The sequence below is a fragment of the Melospiza melodia genome, chromosome 12, assembly GCF_035770615.1.
Source record: "Melospiza melodia melodia isolate bMelMel2 chromosome 12, bMelMel2.pri, whole genome shotgun sequence".
Lineage (NCBI taxonomy): Eukaryota > Metazoa > Chordata > Aves > Passeriformes > Passerellidae > Melospiza > Melospiza melodia.
The window spans coordinates 20,036,369-20,048,395 of NC_086205.1; the positions used below are offsets into that span (position 1 = coordinate 20,036,369).

At 65.2% G+C, this 12,027-nt stretch overlaps 1 protein-coding gene across 3 annotated transcripts; it reads right to left on the minus strand.

The window, feature by feature from the left end:
• Positions 1–1,168: 1,168 nt before the first annotated feature.
• Positions 1,169–8,809, minus strand: CHRD (chordin). Of its 3 annotated transcripts, none has more exons than XM_063167193.1 (23): positions 8,680–8,809; positions 8,242–8,345; positions 7,593–7,719; positions 7,088–7,216; positions 6,890–7,007; positions 5,929–6,025; positions 5,684–5,825; positions 5,472–5,612; positions 4,914–4,996; positions 4,680–4,827; positions 4,476–4,582; positions 4,275–4,391; positions 4,031–4,187; positions 3,700–3,941; positions 3,500–3,613; positions 3,075–3,287; positions 2,899–2,992; positions 2,738–2,794; positions 2,542–2,645; positions 2,311–2,413; positions 2,054–2,208; positions 1,799–1,892; positions 1,169–1,648 (listed from the first exon to the last, which is right to left on the minus strand). In XM_063167193.1, exons 1-23 carry the CDS (start codon positions 8,807–8,809, stop codon positions 1,581–1,583), a joined length of 2,844 nt encoding a protein of 947 aa, XP_063023263.1. In that variant the 3' UTR covers positions 1,169–1,580. The 3 variants fall into 3 exon arrangements, with proteins under 3 accessions (XP_063023263.1, XP_063023262.1, XP_063023264.1); XM_063167192.1 differs by having other exon boundaries at positions 5,684–5,858; XM_063167194.1 differs by having other exon boundaries at positions 5,684–5,858; positions 7,593–7,716; positions 8,680–8,752.
• Between the last annotated feature and the right edge of the window lie 3,218 nt (positions 8,810–12,027).

Genomic DNA, 12,027 nt, shown 5'->3' on the forward strand with positions numbered 1-12,027 from the left:
GCTGGGCTGGGGGCTGGGATATCTCCTGTGCCAGTCTGGGAGGGTTCATTGCCCGACGTGAACCAGTTTGAGGCAGGGAGGTGACAAAATGGGTTGCCCGCTCATTGTATCCCCAAGCACGGAGCTCCCTCTTGCTCGTCAGCTCCTGGCACTGCCCCGTGGCAGCAGGGATGTTCATCCGGAGGGGAAGCCCTGTGCCAGGACACATCTCTGCCCAGTGCCACCAGTGTGCCTGGCTGTGGGCCACCAGCATACTGCAGGGCCACCACAGGTGATGCCACCCTGCTGGCACAGGTGTCTGCATGGCTGTGGGTGCATGCAGGGCAGGACACCCAGCTTGGCATGCAGGGCTCTGTCCCTGCCCAGTGTGCCCCAGTGCCATCCTTCTATTGCTCTACCACTGCTCCAGTCTAGCCCAACGTCACCCTGGATGCAGCCCCAGTACAGGCTGACACTGTCCCACTACAGTGTTGTGGTTGTGCCACCATCCCTTACTGCTATCCCAGTAAAGCCCAGTGTTACTGTCCCTACAGCTCTAGCACTGTTCCAGTATAGCCCAGTATAGCTCTGAATGTCCCAGTCATACCAGTGTGTACCAGCACAGTGCAAATGGCCCCAGAGATCCCTCAGTCCTCCACATTAGGCATCAAAGGGCAGGAGGCAGCATTGGGTCTCCCATGGGCACCATGAGGCCTTAGCCCAGTGCAGCTGCACTGGGGTCACCAGGGTTCTGCTGCCCCAGAGGACACACAGGGGTCTGCCCTGCACAGCCATGGGTGTCTGTGCCCAGCCCTGGGCACGCAGCTGGTTGTGGGTGCTGCAGGACAAGGGCCTCCATGGGTGGCAGCTGGATTGGGGCCCCAGGCTGGACTCTTTTTGACACCAGAGTCCTGGCATCCCTCTGCTAGCAGGCACCATCTGTGTTGGCAGCCTCCGCTGTGGGCAGAGGTTGGCATCGTGGTCCAACTGTGGGCACTGTACACTGCTCTGGTCTTTTCCAGTGCCAACCCACAGCCTATAGGGTGTCCTCATCCTGGCATTGGCTTTCACACCCCATATCCCCAAACATACATCCCCAACCCCAGCAATGCCACAGCCTGCAAGTTCCCCATGGGATGGATGGGCACAGCCTTGTGCCTGCTGCTGCTAGGAAGAGACAGGAACCAGGTGGGCAATAGCTCTGGTTTTAATAAATACATCTTGACCTCCATCCACTGGCACCATAAATTATGTGAAAAACCCGGCTGAGACAGGGTGGGTGCAGCAAACAGGGGCCAGAAGGACTTTACACTATGTACAACACGGGCACGATGCCCGCCGGCCAGGGGCACTTGGAGTGCCAGGGCAGCGGGTGCCCCAACCTCCACGAACCTGGCCACTGCCCCCTGCACAAGGGCAGGGCAGTCCTGGCATTGCAGTCGTGCTGAGATGGGGTGGCCAGGCTGGGGGCCAGGCCCTGTGCACCCCACTGTGCTCCTCTGTGCCCCCCACCCTGCACGGGCAGGGCCAGTGAGCAGTGGGACCCCCAGTGCCACCCAGCGTCACCGCGTGCGTGCCCCGCTCTGGGCAGCAGTCACTGCTCAGTGGCTCCGTGACTCCACCTTGGCATCCTGGACCTTCTCCCGTGCGTCTGAGGGGGCATCAAGGGCTGGGGGAGAAAGGTGTGGCTCAGAGATGGGCACAGGGGGTGCCAGCAGGGCACTTGGGGTGGTTGTGCCAGCACCAAGGAGACTGGGAGGTGCAGGGAGTGCCACCGAGCGTTTGGGCAGTGGTGCCTGTGTGTGAGCGCTGCACTCACCACGACACTTGGCACAGCAGGGGTTGTCCCTCGTGGCAGGGCTGGTGCAGGCGGATGGGGGGCACTCCTGGCGCTGGCAGTGTGTCTCCCCCGACTGGGGAGCAGAAAGAGGGGCTGAGCACCAGGGTGGGGGGACAGCAGCTCCTCAGGGTGCACTGCGTGTCTGAGCTGCTCTCCCACCATTCCCAAAGCCCTGGAGACTGGCACAGTGGCCCTGTCCCTTCCCCTGGAGCTGCCCTAGGTTGGCACACTCACCACACACCAGCACAGGATACACTTCATTTCCCCAAAGGGGGGCACAGACGGGTGCCAGCTCTCGTTGTTGAGGTACCAGCGGCGCCCGAAGCGGCACGACCGCGGCGCGTCTGCCTGCATGGAGTCAGCCAGCTCCGGGACACTCCTCTCTGGGGCTGCACGAGAGGCCACTGGGACAATGCCCGCCTGTGGCACTGCCAGTGGGGCACATGGGAGCTATGCAGGGAGAGTGGAGGGCAGGAGAGGGGTGCAGGTACCTGGGCACTGCTTGCAGCAGTCAGAGGGGCTGGCGCGCACGGGGTTGGCACAGGTGAGCCGTGGGCACTGCACTTTCTCGCAGTGCACTTCACCTGTAGTGCCCTGCAGGGAGGGCACAGGGCAGTCAGCTCCCCATGCCCTGGGCTGAGCCTCGGCTACAGTGCCTGGGAACTGAGAGCCCCCATAGGTGCCAGACCAGGCTGGGGGGCATGTCTGGAGCCCACACCCACCTTGCAGGTACAAATGGCACATTTGATGAGGCCAAACGGGGGCACGACAGGGTGCCAGCGGGTGCCAGAGCCTCGCCATGTCTTGTCACCGTCAAAGTAGCAGCCTGGAAGAGGAAGAAGAAGAAGAGGAAGCCACAGCCCTTGTGACTCAGCCTTTGTAGAGCTGCCCCCTCAGCCCATGCCCACAAGGACTCACCCTCGCTGCTGTCCCGTGCCCGCTCCAGCTTCAGCTCTTCCTGCTCTGTCTTCTTCTCTACAAGGGAGAGGAAGGCCATGAGTGGGTGCAAATGGCAAAGTCTCCAAAAGAGACCCCCACCTTCTTTTTCACAAGGAGCCCCCCAGCCCACCCCCAGGTACCTTCACAGATGGGGCAGCACAGCTCTTCGGGGTGCACCTGGTGGGTACAGTTGAGGGGCTGGCACAAGATGGGGTCGCAGATCACTGTGCGCTTCTGGGGACAGCAGAGATGGGGCTCATTAGAGAGGGGCATTACTGATGGGTGCTGCCCCTTCAGCACAACCCCCAGCTCGTACCTGGCAGCTGCAGATAGAGCACTTCTTGTCATAGTCAGGTGCCCAGCGGCTGCCATGTGCCCGGTGCTGACCCTCAAAGAAGCAGGAGTTGGGGTCCTTCTTCAGCTGCTCCAGGTCCCTGGTCTTGGTGCTCTCTGAGAGCTCAGCCTGCCCCAGAGACTCCCCTGGGGCCAGGCGGGTCCCTCCTGCATGGCACTGGTTGGGAATGTGCACCTGGAGAGGGAATGAGCAGGATGTCACTTCCCATGCTGGTGCCTGGCTGCCTTCCATGGTCAGGCTGGTGAAGGAACCATCCATGACCACTAAAGACATCAGGACCTGGTAATAGAGTGATCCTGTGCCCTTCCACCCTGCTCCAGGCAGTGGCACCCCGCCACAGGCAGCAGTGGGGGTGGGCAGGGTGCCCTGTCCCGATGAGGACCTACCCGTCCCCGCATCTCCCCATTGGGGTGAGCTTTGGTGCTGACTTGCAGGAAAGCAGTGCCCTGGGCCAGGTGCTGCAGCAGGTCGGCATCCAGGTCCTTCACCACGCCCTGAGCCTGTCGCGGCGAGAGGGGCACCAGGCTGGGGATAAGGTCTGGCCCAGCCCCTGCTGTGTGGTGCCCTGAGCGGGTGCCCAGCTCACCTCAGTGCTGTAGAAGCCCTTGAGCAGGCGCTTGTGCTGGTGGGGGCGGGTGCCCATCTCCCCCAGCTCGGCCACGCCGTGGATGTGGGCGCTGACGGTGCCGTCGCTCGGCCGTCCCAGTCCCGCCACCGAGATCTCGTAGTGCAGGTGGCAGTGCTCATCCAGCGAGAGCCAGGCGTGCCCCCCCGCGCCGCTGGGCACCGGGGGGGACACCAGCTGCCCCGCCAGCGCCACGGGCATCTCTGTGCACAGACAGGGACCGTGGCAGGGCGTGGTGGTGTGTGGGAGGGCTGCCCCACTGCCCCCGTTACCACCCACGTGTACCAGGTACCTGTGTAGCGGGCGAGCAGTCCACTGTAGGGCAGGGAGATGATCTGGCCCCGCAGCTCACCCTCTGCCCAGTCTTTGGTGGCCACGTTGAGGAAGAGCTCGTTTTGTAGAAGCATGTGGGCATCGCGGGCGCTGGGGCTCTGCCAGGCACCCCAGGCCTGCCACCAGTGGGAGACCATGCAGGTTGGGACAGGGACTCGCCCAAAGTCCCCACGCCATCCCTCCCAGCATCAGCCAGTGCTCACCAGCCCATCCTTGTAGCTGGGTGTCATGTCAAAAAGGATGTTCCTCTTGCTTTTCCGTCGGGGTTTGGTCTCCAGTGTGATGCCCACCACCTCACTGGCAGTGCCCACCACCTGCACCTGTGGGTGCGGTGCCAAAGGGCAGTGTCAGGGTGGCAGATACACCTGAGACCCTCGAGAGGGAAATGGGTGCCCACCACTCACCTGGTACTCCAGGGTGCCATTCTCATGCAGCGCCAGCTTGGCTGAGCCCACAGCCCCGGTCTTGGTCGGCAGCAAAGCGTCTGCTCCACATAGCACACTCTGGATGGCTTCAGCCCGGGGAGAGAGGCACAAGGGTGGGTGAGACTGGCACGGGGGTGAGCTCAGCAATCCCCCTGCCCCCTGGCATGCCTGCCCTGTGCTCACTGTCACAGCTGCGGCGGGTGGTGATGGTGCCAGCCAGCTGCCGTGCGTGCCGCCCCTCCGTCTCGGCCACGATGCGGAGCTGCCCCTGCACCAGCCACTGCAGCTCTTGGGCAGACAGGTCATTCAGCACCTCTGCAAAGTCGGGGTCCTGGCAGGGGGATGGAGTGCCATGGATCAGCCCTGGTGCTCTGGCACCGTGGCTGCCAGGGCCTGGGGGGGATGAAAACGCTTTACCTCCACAGTGATGTTGGCGTGGACCTCGCGTAGCGTCTGGCCCTGGTGCAGGATGCGGACCCTCAGCGGGACCCACGGGGATTCTGGACATGGCAGAGGGGAATGGACCCACTGGACCAGGGGTCTGCAACCACTTCAAACCCACACCTCTGTGCCTACCACCTCCAAACCCCTGGCACTTTCTTGTCAGTTCTCTGCTCCTGTGTGCCCGGGCCCTCATCATTCCCTCCAGCATGCCCCAAATCCTTGCAAACTCACATTGCAAACCTATCCTTCTTGCACACCTCATATGCTCTGCAGCCTCCCCAGCCCCCCACCATAGGTGCGCACCATCCCCTCTCCACCAGGCGCACCCCAAATCACACAACACACCTCACCCTCTACCCCACCCCACAAACAGCCCCCATACCCACCCTGAGCCCCACACCCAGCCCAGCCACCCATCCTGACCCCACAAATGCCAACCCATGCCTCCTGAGCTGCAGACATGCCATGCACTCCTTCAGGTCTACGCAGCCCCCCCTGTGGGCAGTGCCTCCCTTCCCTGCCTACCCTCACCTCTTGCTCCAGGCTCCAGCAGTCCCCGGGCCATGAGGATGAAGTGCAGGTTGTTCTCTGTGTCACTCAGTGTCAGCATGGCCATGCCCCCAGCGCCCAAGTGCAAGGGGTTCGACGAGGTCAGGATGGCACCGAATGTCTCTGTGCAGGGACAGGGGCATGAGGGACATTCTGGTGGCACCACTGGGTGTGCATGCAGTGGCTGGACTCACCTGCAAAGAGTGCCCGGTGCTTGAGGATGTGCCCATGGACCTCTCCGGAGGGCTGTGCCCGGGTGATGAGGGACACGCGGAGCTGTTCCCGCCGCAGCAGCTGGACGTTGACTTTGGACACTGTCCTCCACATTCCACAGAGCTGTGGGTGATGGATGGAATGGCTGGGCGGTGGCTGGGGGGCACCACAAGCCCATCAGGGGTCGGAAGGGGCACCGTGCCCCCTGCCCTCGAGCCCCTCTCACCATGCCATCCTCGGGGGCAGCGCTCCTCTGCACGGGGTGTTCAAACAGCACGTTACCCTCGGGGTCACTGAAACGCACCCGGCTCGGCCGCCCCAGCCTGCGAGCAGCCGGAGGTGAGCAAGGGCCACGTGCCTGCCCTTCCCCTCCCCTCACTCAGCACCAGGCACAGGGCTGTGTCAGGGAGGGCACACGGGGGTTTGGGGGGGCAGGAGAAGGAAGATGTTCTCCTGGGGTGCCCAGTGCTAGGCTCTGCCCGCCCATTCCAGGACTAGCCCAACACTGCTGTCCTGCCAAATGCCAGCTTGGCACGGGTTCTCTGGGCTCCCCTATCCTGGAGTGGGGTCTAACCAGCACAAAGCAGGATGAGGGTCTCTGCCGGGAAAGGCACCATGGCAGGACCCGTTGGGAGCTGAGCGTTCAGGCTGTAAATAAGGAGCATTTTCAGCTCCGCTTGGCTCCCCCTGTCAGAGCTGGAAATTAGTCACCACTTTACTATGCAAAGGGGCCTGGAAGCGAGGAAGAGCAGAAGAAACTGGAGCGGGAAGGAGGGAGGGAGAGGAGAGGCTGTGCTGCTGGCGGGCATCCGGGGAGGGCATGGGGAATCCTGGCAGCAGTGCCAAGGCACTGCCCCCGGCAGAGCCTGCAGGGTGGCGCAGCAGCTCTGCCAACTGCACCCACGGGAGCCCTGGAACTGTTCCTGTTTGTTTCCAGTCCAGATCTGGAGGCAAATGGGTGAGGCTGGGCCGACACTGTGGGTGTGCCGAAATTCTGGCTGCTGACCTAGGCTGGAGCCCAGCATGCTGCCCCCCCTTCTCCAAATCTCTCACTGTGTCCGTGCAAGGCTGTGGCACCACGGGGGAATATCAGAAAGGAAACTGAGGCACAAGCACGGTTGCATTCCCCCTTTTGCAGAGAGCTGCCTGCTGTGCCGGGCTGGGCAGGGCACGGGGGCAGGACTCACCGCTCGTAGCTGATGGAGAAGAGCAGGGAGGAGCGCAGCAGCGTGAAGCGAGCCTTGGCCACGGCGCTGGATGTGGGGTGCCACGGCTCTGGGCCGCTCGTCAGCAGGGCCACAAACTCTGGGGAGGAGATGCTGCTGCTGAGGGGGAGCGTGGGGGGTGCCCCACGCTGCTGCTGTCTGGGTGGGTGGGGGGCTCACCTGTGCGGGCATCATCCCGAGCCAGGCCCTCCGAGCTCAGGTAGGAGCGGTCATTGTAGGGCTTGTCCAGGTCATCCTCCTTCTCCTGGAAGTACTCCAAGGTGTCAAACCGGAGTGCAGGGCTCTTCTCTGGTGGAGGAGAAGGAGACCATCACACGAGGCTGCTTGTGCCCAAGAGCTTGGGGTGGGGGGACAATAATAAATCGCCCCTTTTGAGGCAGACCAAGATGTGCCCTGTGAATCACTGTGGGGCTCTTAGCTGGGGCGTGGTGTGCACAGGCACACGGACAGGCAGGGCATTTAGCCCTGTGTGCCTCCCCCGCACTCCTTTCAGGCGCTTCCCATCAGGGCTTTCCCCTGCCCATCCTATCATGGGCACTGCTGACTTTCATAACAAAGTGACCAGCCCTTTTCAGGGGGGTGGGCATTGCCCCCTTTCCCAGGCCAGTGGGGATCCTGGGGGTCTGGTGGGGGCTCCCTGCAGAGAAGCACCCGCTCTCCTCACCTTTGGGGCAGGTGTGACAGCAGTGTCCTGGCAGCAGCGTGGCCCGGGCACAGGCAGGCACAGGGCAGTCCTGCTTCATGTTCTTGCAGTTCACTTTCCCCACGGGCTTCCCCCGGTGGTTCCTCTGCTGTGGGGGGCCAAGAAGACTCCAGAGGAGCCGTGCCAAGGTGTGCCAGGCCATTTCTAGGTGTGCCAAGTCGTGCCCTCCCAGCACAGCATGGCTTCCCCCATCTTTTTCCATCTGGAGCCTGGACACCTTGCAGAGTCCTCAGATGCCTGTACGGCAGCCAAACCAGGGCCCCCTCCCCGCAGCCCCCAGCCTCCTGACCAGCTGTGCGTGGCCCCACCAGCCCCGGCCTCGGGGAGCTGCTCGCCGGGAGGGAGGGAGGGAGGGAGGGGGCCGGAGGCCATCCCCGAGGAGGGGGAGGAAGAATGAAGCCTGATCCTTTAAACCCCCCTTCTCTCCCCCCTGCCGCGGGGGAGGACATCCAGGTGTCCGGCTGGCTGCAGGGATCCCGCTTCCCTCCTCCATGGGAATGAGAGGAGTGTATTGAACAGAGGGGTCGGACTCCCTCCTCGCCAGCCCCCTCCCCAGCCAGCCGGGGTCCCGGGGGGTCTCCCAGGGAACGGGGTGTGCGGGGGCACTCACCGGCTCGCAGTGACAGATAACGCAGCGCATCACCCCGAAGGGCTCCCCCAGGTCCGGGTGCCACGTCTCCTCCAGAGCATAGAAGTGCCCCCCGAAGGCGCAGCCTGCGGACACCCCACCGCCCCCCACCGCCGTCCCCGGTCACCTCCGGGCCGCGGGCACCCCCCTGCCGCAGCCCCGGGCCGGCCGGCACCGCCCCGCCGCCCGCCGCGCCGCCGGTGCCGGTCCCAGCGCCGGTCCCGGCCAGCCGGGGGGCCCGGGGCGGAACGCGGGGTGCCAGAGGAGGGGGTGCGGGCACGCCGTGCACGGACGGGGCCGCGGGCGGCAGGGAGGGGGTGCCCGACGCGGGATGCGTGACGGGGGGCGCGGCAGCGGCTCGTACGGGACCGGGGGTGCGCGGAGCGGGGCAAGGAAGGGCGGAGGGCGGGGGGCTCCTACCTGCCGCCCCGCCGGGGGGCAGCGGCTCCGTGTCGGGCCGGATGGGCAGGGCGAGCTTGGGGCGGGCGGCGCGGCCGGGCAGCGGCCGGAGCGGGAGCAGGGCGAGCAGCAGCAGCGCAGCGGCGCGCATGGTGCCGGCCGGCCGGGGCGGGCGGACCGGGACCGGAGGCGGCGGCGGGGAGGGGGGGCCGGGCGCTGCCGGGCGCTGCCGCCGCCTCTGCCCGGCCGCCGGCTCCGGCTCCGCTTTATAGGCGGCGGCATGGGCAAGCGGGAGCTGCGAGCCCTGTGCAAACAAAGGCCCCGCTAATGAGGCGCAGGCAGCGGCCGGCCGGGGGGGGATGCGCCCCCCGCCGCGCTCCGACCCCCCCACATATCCCCGGGCCCCGGCGCCGCCGCCCCCGCCCGGCACGGGACGTCCTGTCCCGTCCTGCGGCACCGGGACACGCCGCTGCCCCGCCAGGCAGGGGTACCCCGCACTCGGGATATCCTGGGGACCCCCCTCCCATTCATTGCGCCCCCTCTCCCCCGGCATGCGGGTCCCCAGAGTGCAGAGCATCCTTCCTCACATGTCAGCCCCAGGGCATGGGGAATCCTGAGGGAGGAGGCTGGAACTGGATGATGTTTACGGTCCTTTGCAACCCAGAGCAGTCTATGGTGCGATTGTACGATATAACCCTCCCTCAGAGCATCCACCCTTCCACAGAGCCTGGGGTGTTCCTGAGCACATCCCAGGTACGCCCCCACTCACATTCCCCTCTCCAAGGGTATGAGCCCCCCAGGAGTCTCCTCATCCTGATAACCCCCCTTGGGAATAAAGCATTTGCAGGGCACCCAGTCAATGCCAGTCTCTTCAGTCTGCGCAATCTTCCCAGCATGGGGCATCTCCTGGGCACAGAGCATCCTGGAGCCCCCACACCCACACAGTCCACCTTCAGTCATGAGCTCTTCCAGGGCTCATTGCCCCCCCCCTCCTCAGGTATGAAACATCCTGGGGACTGCTCCATGCACTCAGTCCCCTGGCAGGCCCCTTGGCACCCCAGGACAGGGCACTGCAAGGCTCTGTCCATCCGCTGCTCCCCTGCAGCCAGCCCTTCCTCCACCCACTCAGCACCCCTGAGCATGGGCTCCCCAAACAGCCTCTCCCAATACACACTGCTCTCTGCAAAGGCACAACCAACACCCTCCTGCTTGTGCCTGCCACATTCCTAAATTTCTCCAGCTGCTGCCCATCCTGGGCAGAGCAAGGCTCCAGAATGGGACTCTGGGCTCCTGCCCACCAGTGACAGGGGCTGCAGGGGAACAGGAGCCTGGGTTCCCTTGTCCAGGGAGGGAAGGGGCATCTGGAGGGGCGATGCAGCAGCCCCATTCTTCACCCACACCTGGGCTGGTAAGGGTGGCAGAGGTTGGCAGTGAGTACACACCATGGAAAAGTTTGGGCAAAGCATCATCCATCTGGGGAAACTGAGGCATGAATTTAGGGGTGGGGGAGCCTATGAAGAGTGGGGGCGCTTTGTGTCACCCACGTCCCTGCTGCCACCCCTGCCGAGAGTGGCAGGGAGAGGCTGAGGGTGGCGGGTGCGTGGCAGGCGGGCGCCCGGCAGGGGGAAGGCGGGTGGGGAGGGAGGAGGGGGAAGCGCGGGGCTGCCAAAATCAACTCCGGGCGGTGCAAACACCCGGCCAGCTGCGCGGTGTAGCTAGGGAAACACGGCACAGCTGGAGCACAACAGGCCCCTGCCTCCCCAGAAAGCTCCTCCTGGGCCTCCCCGCAGCCCAGCGAGCAGCTGGGGGGGCTGCAGCCCACCGCCCCGCACCCCAGAGCCAGAATGGGGTTGTCCATCCCCAGCTTATCCATGGCTATCCCATTCCCTGCCCTGGTCTGGCACAGTCTCCATGCAGTGGGACACCTCTCCCGGGGAGGGCAGAGGGACAGAGGGGGCTCGGCCCTGCCGGGACCTGGCCCGTGGCAGGAGCTGCAGACGGCAGCGAGGAGTGGCTGGGCCGACCCCAGCAGGGCAGCCCGCTGGCATCACCAGCTGGGACACTGCCAGCACCTCGGGCATCCCCCGGGCATGGCTGTCCTGGCACCCTGCTGCTGCCAAGGAGCAGCGACCGTGGCTGGCAGCCTGGCACCCCTTGGCCCTGTGCCCTCCCCGCGGTCCCCAGCGGCGTCACTGACCTGTCCCCTCTCCTCTCTCCCGATGTCCTCGCTGGCTGGGGGTCCAGCGACGCGGAGGGCAGGGGAGGGTTGGGGTCTGTGTGGCTGTGCCAGCGTCGCTGCGCGGTGCCCGCTGCGGCACAGCAGCGGCTCCGGGCACGGCGGGACGGCAGCGGGGCCGAGCGGGGAGGAGGCGGGCGATGGCTCCCAGCTGTCCCGCCGATGCCAGGAATCCGCTGCTGGCTCTGTGCACCCAGAGCTCGTCACAGTCTCCTGGCTCGTCTGCGGGACACGGGGAAGAGTTGAGGGAAGCTCCCTCCCCTTTCCCGGGGAAAGGAAAGAGAGACGGAGAACCCGCCTGGCTGCAGCCCCGAAGCACCGGGGAATCCGAGGCACAGGGTGGCACCGTGAGGGAGAGAGGGGCTGCAGGCACTGCCAGGCTGGGAGCGGGGTGCTATGCTGGCATGGGGCCTGTCGGGTCAGGAGGGTGCTGGGCATCCCTGCCCAGGGAGGGGACATGGCCGCTGCAGTGGGGGCACATGGGCAGGAGGAAATGGATGCTCCAGCTGTGCCTGGGCTTCCCTCGCCCACAGCCTGGGCTGCCCCTGGAAATGCCAAGGGGTGCCCTCATCATTAGGCAGAGGAGGCTTGGCAGAGCCTTGGGGGTCCCTGTACTCTTGGAGAGGGGATGGTGCCCGCCAAGGGCAGCGCTGGCAAAGGGTCCTGGTCCCAGCAGCTGCTTCCCAGCGCCCGCACATGTGTGTGAGGAGCCACACCCTGCACAAAGGCACCTCTGAGCCTCCAGAGCTGGGCCTGGCACTGGCACATCCCCAACGGGGCTGCCAGCTGTGAGCAGCTGGAGCTGCACCACCACGGAGACAGCTGGCCAAGGGCAGCCTCAGGCCGGGCACCTTCACTCCTCCACCACCCCTTCCTAGGGCGGGCACTGGCTTGTCCCCAGTGGGGCGGTGATGGTGCCATGGGTGTCTCCTGTCCCAGCAAAGTACAGGTGGGGTGCCCCAAGGATGCCCTAGAGAACAGCCTGCAGTTCTGCAGGGCTTGGTGGGCGCGTGCCCTGCTCAGTGGTGAGGGTCCCGTGGAGTGTTCCAAAGGATTGTGGTGGCAGGGCTGGGCCATGCCTGGCGTGGGGGTGTCTCAGCAGGCCCTCACCCTGCTCTGCCCTCAGCAGCTCC